The sequence below is a fragment of the Colossoma macropomum genome, unplaced genomic scaffold, assembly GCF_904425465.1.
Source record: "Colossoma macropomum unplaced genomic scaffold, Colossoma_macropomum, whole genome shotgun sequence".
Lineage (NCBI taxonomy): Eukaryota > Metazoa > Chordata > Actinopteri > Characiformes > Serrasalmidae > Colossoma > Colossoma macropomum.
Window position 1 is genome coordinate 8,394,216 of NW_023494800.1, and position 23,249 is coordinate 8,417,464.

General features: G+C 41.2%; 1 protein-coding gene across 1 annotated transcript in view; it reads left to right on the plus strand.

Moving 5' to 3' along the window:
* Positions 1-2,255: 2,255 nt before the first annotated feature.
* The window catches only part of tsc1b (TSC complex subunit 1b), a 31,795-nt gene continuing 10,801 nt past the window's right edge, over positions 2,256-23,249 (plus strand). Inside the window, exons 1-16 of the mRNA XM_036588049.1 lie at positions 2,256-2,314; positions 4,591-4,848; positions 5,018-5,121; positions 7,010-7,162; positions 7,279-7,423; positions 9,857-10,011; positions 11,652-11,725; positions 11,841-12,019; positions 12,338-12,456; positions 15,756-15,921; positions 16,031-16,149; positions 16,508-16,604; positions 16,864-16,959; positions 17,509-18,109; positions 20,055-20,098; positions 21,863-22,029. Coding sequence (XP_036443942.1) covers positions 4,740-4,848; positions 5,018-5,121; positions 7,010-7,162; positions 7,279-7,423; positions 9,857-10,011; positions 11,652-11,725; positions 11,841-12,019; positions 12,338-12,456; positions 15,756-15,921; positions 16,031-16,149; positions 16,508-16,604; positions 16,864-16,959; positions 17,509-18,109; positions 20,055-20,098; positions 21,863-22,029 — 2,328 coding nt within the window. The 5' untranslated portion in view covers positions 2,256-2,314; positions 4,591-4,739. The remainder of the gene's footprint in view (positions 2,315-4,590; positions 4,849-5,017; positions 5,122-7,009; positions 7,163-7,278; positions 7,424-9,856; positions 10,012-11,651; positions 11,726-11,840; positions 12,020-12,337; positions 12,457-15,755; positions 15,922-16,030; positions 16,150-16,507; positions 16,605-16,863; positions 16,960-17,508; positions 18,110-20,054; positions 20,099-21,862; positions 22,030-23,249) is intronic.

Below are 23,249 nucleotides of genomic sequence, written 5' to 3' on the forward strand. Positions count from 1 at the left end.
GAAAACACATCACTTTCAAAACTACAGCAATTGGTCTACTCAGTTCCCAAACACTTACAGAGTGTTGATAAAAGAAGAGGTGATGAAACACAGTGGTAAACATGCCCTGTCCCAACTTTTTTGGAATGTGTTGTTGGCATCAAATTCAAAATGGGCATATATTTTTCAATTTCCCACAGGACCACCACAGAGCAGGCATTATTTAGGTGGTGGATCATTCTCAGCACTGCAGGCATGTTGACATGGGGGTGTGTCAGTCTGTGTTGCGCTGGTACAAGTGAATTAGACACAGGACTACAGTAATTGTACAACTACAGAGTCTACCTATACGGTAAGCTTACCTGAAAAATGGACAATGAGTGTAGGTGGATCTTATATATACACATATATGTATATATATGAATATAGCTGGTACACTGACTACAACGAAAAGTGAAGTTAATACGGCAATATTGTAGTAATACCAGTGCACCACAAGGTGGCACTGTACATCCATAAAATCAACTGGCTCAAACTAATGAAATAAGATATAGAAATCCCTTTTTTTAACGCGATAAATATCTGCTACATTTAATAACTGGCAAATAGTCAAATTACTAAATAGAAATCAGCTCTGATTTTGGTTTAAGAAAGTGATGCATGTTGTGAAGTCACCACTGCTGATGTTAAAAGTTTGTCAAACAGCTTTACACTGTGACAACTTCCTTCTTAACCTACAAAAGTGTCTTTGTTGTAAGGATATCTGACCTATCTAAGCGTTCGGGCTCAATGACAAGCGGAGGTGAGAGAGAGAGAGAGAGAGAGAGAGAGAGAGAGAGACAGACAGACAGACAGACAGACAGACAGACAGACAGATATTGGTTAATATTATTTTTGGTTGATATATTTTCATGCTGGTGCATGATAACAATCACAAATCAGAAGATGTTTTAGAGGGGGATAAAAGTCATTACGTTTCAATGGAAGATATTAGTAAAACAAGAATTTTGTCCTTTACCTAAAATGATATGATGAATCATACTTGGTACAAAGTGATTCATTGTCTTCAGTAGGGCTATATAATTGTACATCATGGATTAAAGTATTGCAAACTATCCTTCAAAAGGTTTTTTAGATGTTTTATTAAAAACATAAGAGTTCTGTGAACAACAAGTGAGTGAAATGATAAATAATATATTGTAATTATTTATTGACATTAACATTTGGTCAAGTTATGGGAGTTTTTAAATACCTCAGTGTCACTGCTAGACTGAGAATAGTCCATCAACCAAAAATATCCAGCCACAGCATCCTGTGGGCAGCGTCCTATTACCACTGATGAAGGACTAGAGGACGACCAACACAAACTGTGCAGCAGCAGATGAGCTATCGTCTCTGACTTTACATCTACAAGGTGGACAAACAAGGTAGGAATGTCTAATAGAGTGGACAGTGAGTGGACACAGTGTTTAAAAACTCCAGCAGCACTGCTGTGTCTGATCCACTCATACCAGTGCAACACACACTAACACACCACCACCACGTCAGTGTCACTGCAGTGCTGAGAATGATCCAGCACCCAAACAATACCTGCTCTGTGGTGGTCCTGTGGGGGTCCTGATCATTGAAGAACAGTGTGAAAGGGGGCTAACAAAGAAACAAATGAACTAGAGTCTGTAATTGTAGAACTACAAAGCGCACCTATATGGTAAGTGGAGCTGATAAAATGGACAACGACTGTACAAACAAGGAGGAGGTTTTATTGTTATGGCTGATCAGTGAATATATGATCATGTGCTTAAAATGAAATCTGCTGAATTTGCCATATTTACTGTCAGACTTGAAGTGAGCTTTCAGCTCTGCAGGACAGACTGCTGCTGCATAACACAATGAACGAATTAGAGCAAAGAGCTAAAAAAGCACGTTTTATTTTCTTTATATTTAGGTTTTAAAATAAGTTTATTTGTGGTCATTTTGCAGGCTGTGCTGCTGCAGCTGCTGCCCTGATTTCCGCGCATGCGCACACTGCCTGAGTCACGAGAGAACCGCATCACCGCATAGCATCCCTCCGCCTTTTGCAGAAAACAACACTGGGCCCAGATGCAGAATTACATATTCAACTCGTTTTTAACCACAAATAAATGATGCATTTCATAATAGCCGTCTTATAAATCGACGCTGTATGCCTTCTGGTATTTATGTGCGCTATCTTGGTCTCACATCACAACACGTTAGGGGCTATTTCACTGCACAGTCGCGGAAGGGAACCGCAGAGGGCGAGGGATGTGAGGCGGTCAAGATGGCGGCGCCCTGTGGAGTGCAGTTTCTTTAAGAGGTAAACAGGCTTCGTTTTTTAAGACGGATTTATTTTCGCAGGCGTGAAGTGTCACGTTCTGGGACAACCTAGAAAATCTGATGGGAGCCTGAATTTGATTTGCATTCTGTGCTCAGCCAGGCGTCCGTTTGAATTTGCTCAAAAAGCTGTCGGTAATGCTCCTCTGCTCCGGACTGAGTGCAATAAAAGCCTTCAGTTCTCATTGATTTATATGGAGGAGCTGCAGCAACCAGGGCATTTCCCCACATGCTTGTGGGTGTGCGTTCAAACCAGTCGACTGTGTGCGTTTGGTAAAATTAAAAGTCATCTTTTCGTTATTTTTGTGGAGTTAGTCTGGCGAGTCCTGGCCATTGTTCTCGGACGAAGCTGAAGTCCCCTTCTTATTCGCTGGCTTCTTATTCGAATTCTCCCGTTCCACCTTAAATGGTGCAGCAGTTACATTCTGGCGACTCGGGGCTCCAGAATGGAACTGCTGCACCATTTAAGGTGGAACGGGATAATTCGAACAAGAAGCTGGCGAAATAGGAAGCCAACTTCAGCCTCGTTGTTCTCGGGCAGTTGTTGTTTACGCCAGTCAGTCATACAGTCAAGGAGGGACGGCAGTGCAGGGAGGAACCGAGCTGGCAGAACGGGTTATGGCTTTCTGTTGAAGTTATTCCTTCCAGCAAACAGCAAATATTGCCCAGATCTTATCTGAATGCAGATGTGGTGTGGTCATGTGCACCACTATGTATTATGAACTCCAGGCCTTCAGCTCTAGCTCTTGCAGAATCTTGCAGAGGAGCAGCTTGGTGACTGCTGTCTTTGGAGCATAGGAGTTTGGCCACAGCAGTTTCTTTTATATGAACTGGAGCTTCAGCATCATAGTTTAGCACTCTGAACTCTGAGTTCATGTTTGATGGTTGAATGAACCCTTGATCTTGTATGTGAGGTTCATCCTTTTGGCCCTCACTTTAAAAGCATGATGAGGTCTAGTGGGATCTGTAATGGTTATCGAGTTTCTGTTCTCCCTTGCTTTTGTGGAGTACCCTGTCCTGTGCTTTTTAGTGTTTTCTTGCTCTAACACATCTAATTCAACTCAGAAAGGGCTTGTTAATGGGCTGATTCATTGGATCAGGTATGTTGGGAGCAGGAAAATGCTCGGATGTACAGGGCCGGGTTGGGATGTTTGGCTGTGATTGGAATTGCCTGTTCAATAGGCTTTTATGGCTCAAATGGCAATTCCACTGATTTTTCAAAATTTCTGCATGGTTAGTATGTAAACAAAGATATTCAGAGTGGTTTGATATGAAATGCTCCTATCTAGGGAAACTTACTAAGTCAGAATTGATCATAGTGGTAGTGATAGGAACCAGATATCTGAAGAGTTTCATTCTTCTGAAAGCTACCTCACAGAAAGCTTTCACTTGAAATTGTTACGTATATGCTGCCTGGTGTCTGGCTTTACCATAGTTTTGAAGTTTTCAGAGAAGATTTTGGCCTGAAAGAATATATGTATGTATGTATATATATATATATATGTATATGTGTATGTGTGTGTGTGTGTGTGTGTGTGTGTGTGTGTGTATGTGTATATATGTGTACACACACGCATGGTGTTATGAGGCAAGTCTCAAAAGAAAGCATATATTACAGATTCACCTGATTTGTGTAGATCTGAATTGGTATCTTCCTCTTCACTGAACCATTTCACATCAAACGGCTCTGAATGACTTTGTTTATATCCACAACAGCTAAATTATTCAGAAAGTTTGGAAAATCCGTTGAATTCCTTTTTAGTCTGTGCTTGTAAAACTTTTAAGTAAAGACCTAAAATAGGAAGGTAAACTGAGTAGGTCTGTAATGATGAATCATCTCATTTTGGGGTGAACTTGTTCTGTTGTCATGCCCATGCAAGCACGCCTGATATCAGGAATAACAAAGAAATGTTCAGCATATATCTACATATGATAAGAATCAGCAAACTGTGATGTTGTTTGCTCTCTCGGTGTCATTTAGCATGGCTTTTATCAGCAACAGGACTAGCCTGACAGAAATTCACTGAACAATTGTATGATTGAGCAGTGTATTTGTGTTGAAACTTGCATTGATTGTGAAGTGAAAGTCTGATTATAACTACCCTCACTGCTTGGTAAATGTGTTTTATGGCAGCATGAAATACTGGAAACTAAACTCACAAATGATTTAAAAATATGTAGTGTTTGTATTGGAGATCAGGAGGGAAAAAAAGTTATTAAAGGTCTCTTTTTGTGTCCCATCTGTATCTCCACATGCAGTGGTGCCTGGAGACTGTATCGGCGGGTGGCCCAGGGACCCCGCCAGACAGGTCAGGAGGCCGTGAAAGTGACGTCTGAGAGCCCCTCCCCTCCCCTCACGGTCCATCTCAGCAACACACCCTCCACGCCCCCACGTAGCCAGCACCACCATGGCCAGGGAACAGCTCAGTGTGGGGGACTTGCTCCCCCTCCTGGAGACCTCTGATCTCCATCAACTTGAAGAAATCAAAGGTCTCATCAATGAACACCTCAGTACAGGTACTAGACACAGGACACTTTACCATACCACCGTGTACCTATAAGTTTTTATTTTTGTAAAATTATTTAGACTTGTATTTGTCCTTTATTTTGCCGTATTAATCCAGTATGTTTTGCTAATTTGCCCATATCTTTTCTTTAGGATTGACATTTGAAATGTGTTTTGCAGAGCGAGGATCTGTGCTCCTGAATGGCTTGGTGGATTACTTCTTGGAGACCAACTCGACCCAAGCTATGCACATCCTGTGTTCAGTGAGAGAGCCGCATGACAAGGTCAGGAACTGCTTAGAATGCCTCACATGCCACAGACCTCTCTGAGTGTCACTGCTGAGGGATGCTGTTTTGTCATTTACAGCTTGTGGAATAAGTTATAGATCAGGAATGGTCATTTCAATCAGTTTTGATATTTGAATTTGTAAGGTATTATTAAAAAATATTTGAATAATACCCCCTCCACCCAAAAAAATAAAAGGCTACTGCGTGGTGGGTAGGCAGCACTAGAGACAGTGATGCCACTCAGCATCATACTATTGTTATTACTGTACTATACTAAACCCAGCCTCAGATTACGAAGCCATAGTGACAGACAACTTACACTTTAAGATAAACAGACAAATGTTAATTGTCTGTTCTCAACGTTACTAGCCTAGTAACTTCGTATTTCACACTGTGACTTTTAGCTCAAAGTTTTGTTTGTGAGTTAACTTAATAGATTTGCTAATTCACTAAATGATAAACTGAATGTTTTTTTCATTAAATCTGCATGAGTCGAGTGTAAAATGATCTTGCACTTCTTGTTCATCGGCTATGTGTGCTTATGTTGTGCTATTGTGCCACTTTGTAGTACCTGCTATCTTGTGCCAGAGACCCTTTGGTGCCACAGTGCAGAGCTTCTCCTCCAGTTTGTGATAGCGTTTAGATGGCTGCAGTAGTCTTTCTATGCTTCCATGTTTTGCACTAATCAGATCGTGAGCTGCAAACTCTGAACTGCCTTTTTGTGGAGTAGAGAGTTCAGATATGTTGTAATTCTTAAAGGAACAGTGTGGGGGAAAATCTATATTTCCACTCACCCCAATGTGGGCGATTGACCAAGATGTCCAAATTTTACTTCTTAAACATTGAGGCTAACAAACACTAAAACTCAAATTTTTTTTTTAAAGTGCACACCTAAAATGTCTTTCAAACTGCATCCAGGTCTTCATTAAGGTCATGCAGACTTGTCAATGTGGTTTAGGACACTGTTTGACTTGCTGTGAACTATACAAAAATAACAAAACTACAAGCAGCCATTTTAAACAATTGTATTCACAAACCACCTCAGGAGACTGAGTGCTGATCTAGATCAGTATTTGTAACAGATACTGTCTAAAACAGGGAGGAATCTAATCCAAGATCAGTCCTACTTCGTGAATACCAGCAGTTGTCTGAAATGGCTGCCCATAGTGGTAAGGTTTTGTTCATTTTTATAGCTCTCAGTAAGTCATGCTGTGCTCTGCCACACTGGCAGGTCTGCACAACTTTAATAAAAACATGGTTTGAGCAGACTGTGAGAAAAGTTTTAGGGGTTTATTTTTCACAGAAGCAGTTTGTGCTGCTTGGATGACCGTTGTGTTCTAGTGTTAGTCTCAAAGCTTCAGTTTTAAACTAAAGAACCATAGTTTGGACTTCAAAGATGTCTTGGCTGATGCATCTGGATTCAGTGGAACATGAGTTAAATTTGAATTTTTGGTTGTTTGTTTTTTTCCCCCAAACTTTCATGACTTGTCCTTCATCCCTGATCATTTTAGATGTGGACCCAATATACACAATCAAGCTATTTGTGGGTATCTTTTTTCTGTTATCTAAAGTACTGCAGTGCCCCTTGTATGCACTTCAGGAGGTGGGGTGCATGCATAGCCAGTTATGAAACATAACAGGGCTATCTCTCTGAGCTTAAACAGGGCTTCGCTGTGACGTGCTCCTCTGGTTCGTAAGGCACGCACACATAAGTCCTTGTTCAATTATTGGTTTCAGTTCAAGATACTTCAACTCTAACCTGATTTAAGAACATGTTCATAAACAACAAATAACACCAGCACGTACACTGTTATTTGTAACTTCAGTGTTCGATTTCAGTGTTGTAACTTCTGTCTTTCTCTCTTCTTCACTCCTTTGCCCTCAGCACCTGTTTGATAAGATGAACGAGTGCATGGCAAAGCATTCCTGTCGTCTGCCCACTCTCAACCTGCTGGGGCAAGTAGTCCGCAAGCAGCCATCCTGGATCCATAAGATCGCCCGCTACCCTCTGCTGCTCTCCCTGCTCAAATGCCTCAAGGTGGGCTATAGGCAACGGGTCTCACTGAGTACCTAGAAACTAGAAACTGTAGTACACTGACAGTGTCTCACACTTTGCCTATGTTTTACGTTTGTGAATGTTTTCTCTTTTTACAGACGGACACAGATGTTGTGGTTCTCATAACTGGAGTGCTGGTGCTTGTGACCCTGCTACCCATGATCCCTCAGGCTGGGAAGCAGCATCTCTATGAGTTCTTTGACATCTTTGGCCGCCTGGCTGCCTGGAACCTGAGGAACCCAGGTAAGAGAACAGGAAGGAGGATTGAACTTTGAGCAGCAATGTGGACCGACAGAGGGCATAAGACTGGGCATTTGGTTGCCTGTTTTAGACTGACCTTAGCTGACGCTATGTTCAAAAGTTTGTAGACACCTGCTTTCCCAATATTTATTGTGTTGTTTTCTGAAATCAAGAGTATTGATAGGGAGTTTGTCCCCCTCTTTGCTGCAGTAACAACACTCCAAACAACGCAGTTCCACTGCTTGACAGCCTGGGGGAAGGGGAAGGGGAAGGGGAAGGGGAAGCGGGGTTTGGTATTGGGCATGGTTACCTCAGGCTCATGTGCGGCTGCTTCAGAGTATCCCATTATTTGGGAGTGTTTTTTTTTAATGGATATTATAAGAAATATTGTGTGCAGTTTAACTGCTTTTGTACAGGTGCATATGCAAATACATAAGAGTGTATTACTTATTGTTTTGTTTATTAAGTTTGTCTTGAGTTTTGTTGGTCAAATAAGCTAGTCATTGAACACTGCTGAGCTCTGGGGAAAAAAATCAGGAAAAACATTCATGTTATGGAGTACTATAGGCCTGGGCGATAGGCAGATGTAGTGGGATATCGTCAATGATGGACAGGTAATCCGATGGCAGTGTGTAAAAGGCATTAATCGGCATTTTGGTAAAACAGCTGATAGAGAATTAGAAAGGACTAATTTACTGTTACACCACTTTAAAAATACATTGGATAACTGGGCTCACTCGCGCACTAGTAGTCGATTTCTCACACACACACACACACACACACACACACACACACACACACACACACACACACACAGATGGAGAGAGACAGACAGACAGAAAGGGGGAGAGAGGCATTTCTCTCTGCTATGCACTGTAATCCTAGCTTTACTGCATGGATTCCTCCTTAATTTACTTTACATGAATGGAATCGAAAATAAATGGGGACATGCTTTGGAACTGAAGCTTGTCTCACAGTGACTCGCTGTAGTTAAAAAAAAAGAGCTAAAATGACTGAAAGTTAGCGCAGGGCAACAAAGTTAACTCTAACCTGAAGAGAAAGCTCCTCTGATCCTTGTCTATGGCCAGTGTGCAGTATTTTCTGTACAGATTAAGTGTCCCGTTGGTTGGCTGAATTATGAAAACGCCACTGTAATGACAGAAAACAACTTGTTTTTAATGTAGAAAGCACATGGACCTGGCTATGGTAACTGATATTATCTATAATTGTGATTTTTGTAACTAGAAAATATCGTTTTAGTTATTTTTAGATGTCACCCAGCTCTAGAGCACCGTGAACAAAAACACTATTAACTGAGCAAATATTCAGTGCTCTAAATTAGTCTTAGGACACACTCAATTTATGTCTTGCTTATTTGTTACTTTCCAACCTAAAATTATTATTTATTCATTTGTACTCTTTAAGAAAATAACAACAACTAGCAGTAATGACCAGATTTCCTAACTGAAGCTCAAAATTATCCTGGTGAATAACTGAACTTAAGAAAGGTAGTAAAAATGCTCTAGAATTAGTGGAATAAACATGTTTCTTTCCTGGATATTGATTAGTATTTAATATTTTATGTAGGTTAGTATTTTGTTGCATATCCTTTCTTTTGGATGATGAGCTTGAAGTCGTCTAGGCATGGAATGCATGAGTTTACATGACTGGTGCTCAGCCAGCTTGTTGGATGTTCTCTTTTGGATGGTCAGAGTGTGTCAGTGGACACTTCAGGTCCCTTTCCGTGACTTCAGTACATTTTTCAAAATTGATTATACAATTTTGATTAGAATTTTCACTTCTTCCTTCAGAGATGTTTCTTACCAAGAGACAATATTTTTTTGACAGGTAAATTCAGCTCTAGATTCAGGGTTTCTAAAGCAATATCTTTCAGAATGTAAGTGATATTTTAAGTCAGATATTTTGGATGGTGGCTTTACAGAAGCAGTATTGGAGATCTCTGGTCTGAACACACATGACGTGTGTCTGTATTTGGATTAGTGTCCCAACAATTTTTTTCTATAAGTAAAATGAGGGTTAGGTGAAAGTTTCCTAGTTTGCCTTTGCTCAGGTGGACCAAAAGTATTGATTTAAGTTTTACCATAGCTGAAATTCTTTACGTTTGAATATGGAGTATTAAAATTTCCGTAATTTGTTAACAAATAAAGTAATTATTTTGATTTATTTTAAATAATTTATAATTTAAAAATGGAGCACAGTATTTTCAAATATGCTGTTCTATGTTAACCAAGGTTATCTAAAACAATAGCTCTGTCTGAATGATGCAGAATATGTCCTAGTAACCTATAGGACCTATTATTACTTATATTTGGAATAGGTGTAGAGGTATTTTTGTTTCATACAACCAAATAACAAACAATTCAAACAAGTGAATGTGCATCAGTGTGAGTTGTTTTTGTCTTTTCTGGCTCGCAGGACACGTTTCAGAAGTGTACCTGATCCACCTACATGCTAGCGTCTATTCACTCTTCCATCGCCTTTACGGCATGTACCCCTGCAACTTCATTTCCTACCTGCGCTCACATTACAGTATGAAGGAGAACATGGACACATTCGAGGAGGTTGTTAAGGTAGGTAAATTTCTTGTGTATGTAAATATGTAAGTTTGGTTTATCTGATCAGTGCTCATGCTTGGCTGGATGAGTGACACTTAAGACCTGCCTCATGCCTATAACCTCAGTCTAGATCAAAGCATTGAGTTGTTTTTTGAGAAAAGATGCAAAATATGGGCAGAAATGTTAAAGGGGAATCCCATATTTAAAAAAAAACAATTTAATCAAATAAAATAAGCAAAATAATTCAAACTATTTTGATCGAAAAGGCTGCATTGTGAAGACACTTACCAGCTTCTTTACAGTGGTGGTGATAGGAACCAAAGCTTGTGATGCCATCAAAGATTTATTTGCCATCCAAAGCAACCAGCAAGAGTGCACATTGTATGAGGTTTTATATGTAATGCTAATGATGGTTTAAAAAAGTGATCATTTTTACAAACATTTATGATTTCTTTGAGTACTTTTTTTCCCCTGCACTGCCGTGCATGTACTTCCTTGCTAGGAATGGATTTAAACATGGGATTGTAGTTTGAAGTCTGATCTCAAAACTGATAAAGCGGTATCTTATCAGGCAGCATATTTGTTACCATTTTGTGTAATAGCTTTTTTAGTTTATATATAGTGCAAAATATATTTATTCTCTCATTGGATGAGCCTTGATTTAGAGGCATTAAATGCTTAATGTTTCAGATGTCTGGTTCCTGTCACTACTGCTATGAACAATTCTGACTCCCCTAGAATGGCACGTTTGATATCAAACCACTCTAAATGACTGAATGGCATTTTAACCATTTAAGTATGCAGAACATTTGACAAAATAATGGAGTTCCTTTTTAATGAATAGTTAATTCTAAAAATAATGATGTTAGTTATTAAATATTACACTGCACATATTTGTGAAAATGATCTTGCTCTTGCTTGTTATAACACACTCCCTCTCGTGTTCTATTGCTTTTATACAACAGTTAAATAAATAAAATAAGAAATAAATAAACTGGGCCGTGAACGTGGCATTTAGTATGTATTAATGTTAGCAATTCCTTCCACCAAATTATAGTTCCTTAACAAGCTTGTTGCTACGTAACGAACTCCGCTCACTCGCTGCACAGCCAGCAGTTCGTTCTCCAGCTCCTTAGACTAAATTACGAAACTGTCATTACCGCTGAGCAGTTTTTCAGTTGGCAGCTCTGACAGAAGAACACCTAAACAACCTGGAATCAGCCAGAAATTAACCGAATACCATTCGTCGAACGTGTAGTCTCGTCTTCAGAGTCTGACCAAATCGGCTGTCGGTCAAATGTGATCTTTAGGGTATCCATTCTCTTTTTTTGTGCAAAGTAAGAAGTAAAAACATTCAAATGGCTTGAGAGTCTCCCACAGCTGTGAAAGTCGTTGCTTAGCAATGGTGTCTCAGCAGAGTGATACAGTGATTGTGAAAAAAAACGTGCTGTTATGGCGAAATAACAGCACTGATAGAACGCTCCTCAACCAATCAGCTTGCGTGGCCAGAACTAACTGTTGTGTAATATAAATTCAGGTATGATTCAGTTCTGTTTTCAGGAGCTTTTGTGTATTAGAATGTAAGATCAGACTAAAATTATCAAGGTCTGAATACTTTTAAATTACTCAAACTTTAAGTCCTTTCTACCCTTCAGCCGATGCTGGAACATGTTCGCATGCACCCAGAATTAGTGACTGGAACAAAGGACCATGAGCTTGACCCTACCAGGTGAGTCTCTCTTGTATTGTAACAACTTGTGTTGTCTTTAAGACGTAGCAACAATGTTCAGCTACATCACATGAGCCTGATTCCTTTCATCCTTTTTTTCCATTTTTCCCTGCAGGTGGAAGAGATTTGAGATCCATGACATTGTCATTGAGTGTGCCAAAGTGTCTCTGGACCCCAGGGAGGCATCCTGTGAGGAGGGCTATGCCACCCTGCCTGAGCACTTCTGTGGCCAGCTGCACTTACGCCCTCCTGATTGCACCGCCAGCCCTTACACTGACTTCCACAGCAGCTATGGTACAACTATTACACTTTCTGATTGGCTTGTTCCATTTCTCTCTTTTACTGCTTCTCTTTTACCAGCATCACTTGGTCTGTGATGAAATGAATTCTGTATGATGCATTTGCACCAGTTATAGTAGGTTGGACAAATTGACTGTAAACATTAATTTAATAATAATAAATAATAATAAACATTAATTTAACTTAAAAGCAGCCCTTTGAAGTGTTTATTCTTTGAATATTTATCATGGAATGATCATACAAGTTTTATTTTCATACCAGGTTTGTAATATTTCCTTACAACAGCCTCAAGATATATTTCTGTTTCTGCAGGAAGTTCATCCTCGAGTCAGTTCTATACCCCGCGGCAGCCTGTCCTCCCTCCCCTCCCCCTGGCATCTCTCTCAGGGACCCAAACAGCCTATCGCAGCCCCCCCAGCACCCGCCGACCGGTACGTTTACTAACCTCCACCTTCTGCTAAAGCAGGGGTTCTCAACTCCAATCCTAGAGACCCACTCCCCTTTACAGTTTGACCTGCCCCAACACACTTGAACCTCAGGTACTTGTCAGGCCTTTCATGAGCTGGGTGAGGCGTGTTGAGGTAGGGAAATTCTGTCCCCAGTGCTACAGAACCGTTGTGCTAGAGCCTACTAGTAGGCTGGGAGGACTTAATTTCTTTCAGTGGTTCATAATCCATAAGTCCGTAAGAGTGAAACAGATACTTGGTTAAAGGAATGGTTTGGTAAATCATCAAATTCACACAATTTCCCACTCCCCTCAGATCAGGTGAATCAGCTAAGACATGTTTGTAGTCCAAATTTTGCTTCATTAGTTTAGTGCTGTAGGCAATAAGCTAACATGGAAATCAATAGTCCTCATCCAGATCTTAGTCATGCAGTTACAGTTTAACATATGATGTGATGTGGTTTAGTATTATACACAGTAGCTATAGACACAGTTTAGCTCACTGTGAGTCACAGAAAATGAGCAGAACTACACTGTGTAGCTGAACGCATCCCATTTTACATCCACTTTTCTGATTTCCTTTTGTGTGCCTGCAATTTCTGCTGTTCGTTTATTAGTAACTGTTAATGTTAATTGTTACACTGTTAATCTTAACTGTTAAATTGAACATTTTCAAACTGAAGCTATGTGTGTGTATGTATGTATGTATGTATGTATGTGTGTATATATATATATATATATATATATATAGAGAGAGACAGAGAGAGAGAGAGAGAGAGAGAGAGAGAGAGAGAGAGAAAAACAAACAACAAAAATCAGTAATGGAATCTGGAATCTCCATATCTTTATGTGAAGTACATGTATGTATATGTACGGATACTTGAGTATCAGATATCAGTATTGGTATCATAAGGGGAAAAAGTGGAATCAGTGCATGCCTTATTTTGGTATCAATATGTGCACTTAGGTTTTCCTCAGAGCTCTGCATGTGTAGTCCTGCAGGCCCTATTTTTATTTTCCTAGGGATTTTTATCTGCTTAACCCTTCATCCACCATTTGGAGCCAAACAGCACCAGATCCAACCGAGCAGGCACTCCAATGCGATTCAGATTAGATGATCGGGATAATCAGACTTTTTCACTCTACTTCCACTCAAGTTAAACTAGTCCAGATACTTTTCTCTTGCCTGCAGATACTTTGGGTTGCTCTCCATGGCTTGTGGAGAAATTGGTTAGTTGTTACTGTGCCTCTTCTCTCAGTTCTTGTTGTTTTCCTTCCAAAGAGTGTTTACTTATAATGAATAGGCTGTGTCAGTCTCTGTTCGTAAATAACCCCCCCCCCCAGCCTTTCACGAAGTGCCCCCCCCCCTCCTCTGTCGAGGAGCTTGAACTGTTTGAATCGTTTCCTTGTTCTCCAGCAGTCAGGCAGAGGTAAGGGGTGGGCAAGGGGGCTGCAGGCAGAGGGGAGCAGAGGGAAGAGGAGCTGAAGGGTGAGGAGAGATGTTGAGTCATTGGGGTGGGTGTGCAAAGATTTAAAAACAGAAAAACACACCATCCACGAGCTGACGCAGGAGCGGTTGCCGTGGCAATGCGGCTGACGCTGGTACTGCTTTCCCTCCTCTCCCGGTAGCCCACCGGCTGGGATTTTTATTCTGCTTAACCCCTCATCCACCATATGGAGCCACACAGTACCAGATCCATCTGAGTAGGCACTCCAGTGCGATTCAGATTAGATCAGATCGAGATGATCAGATTGCAACAAATTGGCAAGTTATTGTGTTTGCATGAGCGATCAAAATTGGCAAATTGCATTTTTATCAGAGATGCACAGACAGGGTCCCATTATTGGTTATGGCAAGGGTGTTCAACTCTGGTCCTGGAGGGCCGGTCCAGCACAGTTTGGTAACGTAACTACTGAAACCCACCCTGCGGACATGGCAATTAACAGATGAGTTGAATCAGGTCTATATAACCAAAGCTGTACTGGACACCAGGCCTGCAGGACCAGAGTTAAACACCCCTGTATTATGGATTAATTGTACGGTTTAGGTAAATAGGCAGTTTATTAAAGCAGTCAGGCCCAGATCATCCCATGGGTTTTATGGGTGCGTGTCCAAGGGAAGCTCCTACAAGCATTTGCCACAAAATTTAAACAGCTGCTTTGACTTGCAGTGGGAAGTTTACTAGCAGATCAGTGAAAAAAATGAACTAGTTTCAACCTTGCGGCAGATCATAATCTTGACGCTCTCAACAACATTTCTAAACATCAACTTCCTTTTTTCCCCTCTAATCACTGTTTAGCAACCGTTCCACTATCCTTTATTAACTTGGCCAAGTTTTTGTTTTGTTTTTGTTTATTTATTTATTTATTTTTACTTTAAGCTAGCATGCCTTTTTAAATGTTTTTTGAAGCACCAGATATACAAAATAGGTGTCTGAGGGATCTGTAAAAGCAAGACCTGAAACTTCAGATTGGGTAGAGGATGCCCGTTTTCAAAGGCAAACACAAATAATGTCATTTATTTCTTCTTTGTAACTTGCAAATAAACTCACAGAAGAAGACGTGACGTAAACGCAATGTTAAACTCAAAGTTAATGCTGCAGCTTTTTTTAGATTTAAAACCTTCATTTCATCAAGCATGTAGTTGGTTTCAGCCTCACTCCAAAAGTGTTTCGCTGCCATCTCGCGGCAACGCTGGGTGCTTATTTCCGGTACTGCGGTCTGTTTTCGCACATGTGCAGACTGAGAAATCCGAAAGAAATCCGAGTAAGTGTTTACATGCACTGGGAAATCTGATTACTCTAAAACTAAAATCCAGCTCTTCGGATTTCTTAATCGGAAACAATGACAGTGAATCTAGGCGAGAGACTGTATGAAAAATTAGGGAAGCCTCTTACAAACCGCTACACTGTGTGGGAATAGTTGGTATACATCTCTTTTGGGACCATGTTTGCACTGGCTGGGTTTGTTCATGAACCAGTTTTTGTCACTGGTGATGTGATTAGGGCTTTTTATAGTGCCTATTTGCTATGATTATATTCTAAATTCTGCTTTTATTTCTTTAAACAGTACTGAAGATTTTGTTGGTTTGTGCTTGTTGACTCCAAAGATAGACAATAAAAGCAGAAGTGGTGTCAGTTGCAGACTCAGTGTGTGCAAGGGATGTGCAGGCAGTAGTAACTAGTACAGCATTCTAATGCCTAGAAATGAAAGGTGCAGTTTGGTGCATTTTCTTTAGCCTTGTCTTTTCATCTTTTATCAAAATTGTGTTTGTGTGGTCTTCAGAACTCCAGCTGTGACTTCAACTCCACCTATGGCATTAAGGACACTCTCTGGAGTCCCTCCTCCCTGTGTGGTATGGCCACTCCCCCGTCATCAAGGGGAATGTCGCCCAACCCTGAGCTATCACAGAGTGCCTTTCACCTGTCTGGCCGCTTTCACAGCACTCCAGGTAAACCGACGGTTGGCTAGTCCCGTAATTCTGAATTTGATTCATAATTTCCATGTAATTTAAATGATATTAATTGTTTTACTTAAATCAGGTGTTCTCTTTGTTATAGCTGGTGGTAAAGGTACCCCATGTTCTAGCACCCCTGCAGCATCCTCTCCACCCCCCAGTCTCACTGATGAGTTGCCCTCTGCGTCTCTGCCCCAAAACACGTCCAGCCTGACGTGCAAGGTACTCTACTTTTCTGAGTTTGCCTTTCCATTTCTAGTGGTAAGCCAGTTTACATTTCACCTTTAGAACTGGATTAATTTTTGGACTAGTTTTGTTTTATGGAGATTATACTAGCTGTGCATACTGAATTCACTAATTAGAATGGGTGTCTGGGTAATTTTGGAGTATAGGTCTAAAGGTTGGGTTGGTGGTGAGTGGTGATGTATTGTCCTCTTTAGTCTTGCAAGGTTTCTTAGACTAATTCTATAAGCCATATTTACAAAGTATTAGACAGTCACTCCTCATTGGCAGCACCTTAATGGGTCCATTGTGCTGGCATCTGACACTTGTAGTGTTTTAACTTGGTGTTCCTCTTTAGGATGGTAGACCTGTGGAACCCTGCAAGCCCCCCCTTCTGAGACAGGAACCAATCAGAGAGCTTGAGAAAGCAGGGGGTGAAGTGACCAACCACAGAGGTTAGAAAATCAAAGTGACTTTACAAATCTGTCGGATGACAAATCATGCAATGTAATAAGGACATGTATAGCATTGAGGTATTTGTGTCTAGCAGTGAGATTTGCTAAGTATTTGTAATCAGAATAGAAGTATTTGCAGCGCTGTACTCCTTGTGCAGTAGCTTTGCTGGTAGAGCAGAGTGGATGATGGTGAGATGTTTGCCATGGATTGGTTGTTTGTTAGACATGACTTGGCTCTTTTGTCCTCTCTCTGAATCAGATGGTGAGACTGAGACTGTGTCCATGACGCTGACTGAGCTTTCGGTCTACATTAAGGAGCAGGAGCAGCTGCGGATGGGCAAGGAAAGGGAGGAGGGTAGGAACAAGAGCCAGTCATCCCTCTTCAGTATTAGTCATTTTTTTATCCTTGCCAGAAAGTGGAGTCTTTGCAGCTTGTTGTTAGCTTCTTTTGAATGGCTGTTAATGATCACCAGCTGTCTGTTAACAATTTACTGTAAATGGTAAATCCTGATCATAGAGCTGGAAATTATGACCACAAATCTAGTCTCACTATATTTTTACATGTTTTGTTATTATATGCATTTTCTAACATCAGTTTTTAAGTTTAAATAATCCTTTGAACCCTGGTTTGTGCTGTCAGGAGTGAATGGCTAGACTTCTACCACGCCGCCTAGTTTACGAAAGTAGTAGGTGTTCAAAAGTCATGCCATTGTTTCTAATTCTGAATTGAGGAACCAAATGTCATAACTGTACCCAAAATAGCTCAAGGATATGTCAAAATGTTGGACTTGGATCATTTTTATTATCATTTTATCAACCAGCACTCATAAGTTTTAGATAGAAATAAGAGATGAAAGATCTGGCATGAACCTGCGTTTTACCATGTGCTGTATCTCCTCCACAGCTGCCATAACAGAAGAGCTGCTGAAGCTGACAGAGGAGAAGCGTGACCCCAGTGGACTGAGGGGCTTTGACTCACCCTTCTACCACACCACAGAGACTCTCACAGGGGCCCAGGAGAAACCCCCGTCCACCTCCACCCAGAGCAGCCTACTCAGAGAGACCAACAACGTTGTCTCTACACCCGACAAGACAGACACCCGAACCGGGCGTAGAGGCATGGGCAGCCGCGGCCCGTCCCAGGAGCAGCCATGGTCCTTCCAGCCAGTCTTCACTCCCATCGAGCACCCTGCTCTCAGCCACGTCCGCCATAGCCCTACTACGGACGACGAGGCGCTCAAATATGGTGCACTCCTCTCGCCCAGCCCCTGCAAGGCTCCCTCACTTCCCTATGAGTCACTGTTTGACCTAGCCCTGCCTCGCGCTGCCTCACTGTATGTGGGACGCAGGACCTCGGAGGTGCTAGAGAAAGTGACGGCCGAGGGCAGGCCGGGGGAAGTGGGGGAGGGGGAGGATGGGCTTGTAGCAACTTCCGCGTCTCCTCTTGAGGTACTTGATCGTCTCGTGCAGCAAGGGAGCGACGCCCATGACAGGGTGCTAAAGAGGTGAGGACTCAGTGTTTCAAATTTACAGTGCTCAAAACTAAAATCAACAAGCAGTGGGGATTTACCACATTTCTGGATATTTGTTCATATTTTCAACCAAATTAACTCAAATTTAGAAGAACTATTCCTCCCTTTTAGAACTATTCACATGGGCTGGGAAAATACGGCTAAGAAAGATCAATAAACTGATACAAAATTATCAATAAATATTGATACATTGGTTATTTAAAACCATGGATGTTTTACGGTAACTTTCAGTGTGTTTAGGACGGTTTCTGTTTGTGCTGGGGGAGCAACAGTGCCTTAAAGGGGAATTCCACCACTTTTTCAAAATTTTCCCTAAAAGGTTGAGAAGTAATCAAATCATTCAGAGCAGTCTGATACAAAGTGGTTCATTCTAGGGAAACAACTCTTAATTTTTTTTATTTTATTTTTTTCTTTTTCTTTTTCTTTTTCAGTAATGGTTTTACAAACCAGGGGTCTTGATGCCTGCAACACAAATACAGCCATTTTATTTACTGTCCAAAACCACCAGTGAACCTACAAGTGTCCTCTGAGTTTTAATATGTAATGTTGATAAGTGTAAAAAAAAAAGAACAGTGTCTTTAGAGACAGTATTGCTTTACAATGCCCTGCATGTGTCTCTCCATCGTGAATGAATTTTTAGAAAAACATTTCAGGCCAAAACCTTCTCACTATCAGAAAACAATGTCTCAGGCATCAGGCAGCGTATTCATAAGAATTTCATACAATACCTTTTTGTGAGGGAGCTTTTAGAGGTGCACATCTGGTTCCTGTCACCACCACTGTGACCAATCCTGACTCGGACGGAACAGAGAACCGCTCTGAATGATTTTGTTTACATCTTAGCCATTTAATTATTATATAATAATAAAAAATTATTGGAATAAGTCATAAGTCCTAATTTTGCAGACCAAAAAGAAAAACACATGAAAACAAGGCAAGTTTTTTGAAAATGTACATGTTAACAGTTAACACCAATGCCATCTTTCACATCAGAGCTTATGGCTTCTTGTTTGTGTGCTCTTTTTTTAATACTTGGAGCTCAGAGCTGAACTCAATCATGAACACACAGCTCCTACTTTTTAGAGTTACAGCTGTGAGTTGGTGGTGAGAGGAAGTAAATGAACTAAATTGAGGACTGGTGTTTCAGAACACAAATCAGAGCACAGAAGCTCACACTTATAAAATGGAAAGAAAAGACTAATAATTGTACTTTCTGACTTCTTGGCCATTAACCATAATTATCAATAAATCCATAAATCCCATCCCAAAAATCGACTATTATTTTGGGCAAAATTTGTCTTTTTCTTCTATTGAGCCAAGCGAGATAGCAGCTTAGAACTGGCCAGCACTCTAGAATTAATTACAGTGCAACTCAGCCAAGACCCATGAAAAACTGACCAAAACCTCAAAAGCATACTTACTCATTTTCTGTATTGACAATATATTTTAAGCCAAAATGTTAATTCTGTGTGGCATTGCTCATAGATGTAGATGTTATTTGTTTAAAAGTGCTGCGCTGATCATGCTGTAGGACTGTGAACAAAAACCGAGTTAAGCCCGTTACAGGCTCACTGTGACCTGTCTTCCACTCACACTGAAACAACTGCAGCCTTTGTCCTGATCTTCCTACGCTGGCCCACAAAACAGCCAACTGCTCAACAGCACCAGTGTCCGCACAGAACAAACAGAGCTTCTCTCTCTCTTTGCTCCATCATTCACTCACTCTTGCTCTCTTCCTCTCCATCTATCTCTCTCCCATTCTCCATAGCTGAGTAATTTAATTGGACTGGAGCTGGGCTTGTCCAAGCTTAGGTGTGTCCAGGCCTGGGTCAGGACTCAGTGCCAGACCAGAAGGGTGCTTAATATGCTGTCACATTGTTGACCCCGCTGATCCTCTCGTTTATATAATCTTTTTCAGATTACCCCTGCCAAGCAAGTCAGCTGATTGGACTCACTTCGGAGGTAAACAACATTATGCCAGTGCACTTCTGTTAACTTGCGAGGAAAACTTTCAGCAGAACTTTCAGAGTACAGTCTTTCCTAGTGTGTTTTCTGCTGCAGGCTAGTGCTGCATCCTCCCAGGATCTGATGTGCGTAAAATGTGTTGATACTTTAGGACTGTGAGATGTTATCTTATTGTCCGTATCATCAGACTCAGACATACAAGAAACAACAGGAAATGGTGGGGTCAGCACAAGTCATTACTTTTGCATGCTCTGTTTTAGAGAAAAAGAAACCCCATTCTAATGGGGATGGGCAGGAATGCACTGTTGTCATTTTTCAAGGATGCTTCATCTGCTGATTCATAATAAAGCTTTTTCACTGGAAAAAATGGCTAGTTTAGGTACATTTACCATGTCCCTGTGCTCTTTGGCCATTTTATCAAGTACATCAACCATATAAGTGCAGTGTATAGGCATATAATTATTTACCATAACTCATCCATTTCTGCACAACTTGTCAATCTACCTCTACCCCAATCAATGAAAAGGGAGCACCATAGGACCACTACTGACCAGATAGTATTTGGGTAGTGGAGTATTCTCAGCACAGCAATGTTATAGGTATGGCAGTGGCATAGTGAGTGTGTATCTGAAGATAGGTGTTTCAAGTAAAATGGCCAATCAGTGTAGGCACAAGGTAGGTCTACCAAGTAGATTGAGAATGACAGAACACAGAAAAAAAGCTATTTAATAATAATTACAATTGATATACAGTGCAAAAGTCAGAGACCCTTTAATTTATTTAATTACCACTAAAAACAACGATTAAGTACAAGTTTTTTATCAGACCTTAATGGTTGTTTTTAGTGCTTTTAGATGTATCGGCCCATAAATCCTTGACAGCTACATGTCCTTTCAGACTCATAGGGTTAAATTGTCTTCTCACAGTGGAAGGATGGACAGAAACACCTGTGGATTTTTTCAGATTTGAAGCAAGAGTGGAGCTTGATTTTTCTCCTCTCTCTCAAAGATGAAGTATGGCTTATTTGATGCTTTTTAAAAAGTTTTTGAACTCCACTTTTGAAACTTTATTTTTTTTTCCCCCTACTTACTTAGCAGACAAATCTGCTAAGAAATTAATAACTTGTGCTTAATGGTCATTTTGACTTGAAATTAAAATACGAGGAGTTGTTTCTGACTATTGCACAGGACTGCGTATAATAATAATAATAATAATAATAATAATAAACGAAGTTTGTGCTTGATCCTTGAACATGAGTTCTCTAGTGGAGAGAGAGTGGTGCTAATGTTTCTGAATAGGATGGGGCCTCTGGCAGTACCATGGCCTCTACTCTAATGACAAACAGATGATGACTGTGGTGGGGAACAACAAAACACCATATCCTGCTGGCAGGGTTGACTATCTGAATTAAATACGGCCCTGCAGTTATGTAAGTTATAGGAGTCATGTATTTGTGATTGTGTGAAGCGCTGTGCTGGAAGAGGCTGTGTTCTGTGTGCTCAACAACAGCAGGTCTCAGCACTCGTTCGTAATGGGTTGAACTCTGTATCTTGCCTTTCTCTCCTATCATTCCTGTGTACAACTTACTCTCCCACCATTCTGTTTCCTCCTTGTTTTTCTTTATTCTCTTTATTTTTCCTCTGTCCTGTTTTCCTTCATCTTTCTTTATCATATGAAAACCCATTGTTCTGCTGTTTCTTTCTAACCTTTTTTGTGGTTTTTAACTATTTCTATTCTCTCCCTCTCACTCTCCCTCTCTAGGCTCTGCTCCCCTGGATGAGTTGCAGACTCTGCGCAGTCAGTTGCTGCTGCTGCATAATCAGCTGCTTTACGAGCGCTATAAACGCGAGCAGCATGCTGTGCGCAACCGGCGCCTCCTCCGCCGCATAATCAACGCCACGGCGCTGGAGGAGCAGAACAACGCATTGGTAACCACTTCAGACACCAAAATCATACTCAACACGCTACATGAAAGCCTTCCTGTATGACACACACATTCAGCTTCAGGGTGTTTTCCACCAGGGGTTTCTGTTCCAGTGTTGATGACACTTTTTCCTCAGAATTTGTGAACAAAAAGACCTGCAAAATAATTTTAAGAGCACAAATCAAAAGCCTATATTGTGTTAAGTGTAAGTTACGTATGCAGCTGTGGTTATTTGAGTAGTGGATGACCACTGTCATGTTTCGTATCTTATGACTGCTGGGGCGATTCTTATTAAGTAATGGGTTAACTTGGTGTGGCAGCTGCAGACTGAGAAAGTATGCCAAACAGTTACCTTGTGACACCAGCGCATCAGGCCTATATATACTCGAGTCACACTGCAGTCTTCCATTGGAACTTGGTCTCTTCTCTCAGACTCCGAGCAATTGAGGCAATACTTGTGACATTGTGGGTATAAGTCATCCACTTACTAAGAACTGCCCTTGGCGGTCAGGAGATACAAAACATAACACTAGTTGCATAGTCACATATGTAACTGTGGTTATATGAGTAGTGGATGACTGCCAGGGGTGATTCTTACCAGGTGGATGACTTATAGCCACGTCACGAGGATTGCTTCAACTGCAGCACGTACCCGGGAACAGAGGACGTTGTGAAACGGGGAGAATGTGCACAGCGATGATGGTGTGGTCGCTGCACAGATGTCCAACAGAAAGACACCCTTCAGGGCAGCCCAGGAGGATGCTATGCCCCTGAAGGAGAGTAGAGTAGCTAGTAGAGGCAGGAAACATCTGGAAGCCTGTACACCAGCTTGATCACATCCTCTAGCCAGTGGGAGAGCTGCTGCTTAGAGAGCAGCAAACCCCATCTCGACTTAGCTCAGCTGTAACAGCACCATAGGTCCTCACAGTTGGGTCTGTCTGGGATCAGACGGTCCGTGTAAGCCACGAGGCTGATCGACTGATTAATGAACCCAGGGTTGAGAACTTTGGGTATGAAGGCCAGGTTAGGTCTCAACAAAACATATGCATCATCTAGGCCCCACAGGAGACACATAGGGCAAATGAAAAGTGCCTGTAGCTCACAGAAACAATGAGCAAAAAGGTTGTCTTTAAGGAAACCCATTAAAGAGCAGCCTGATCCAGAAGGGGTCCTTCCCTCATCAAGCAGGGAAACCACCACTTTGATGATGTACAAGAGTGGGTC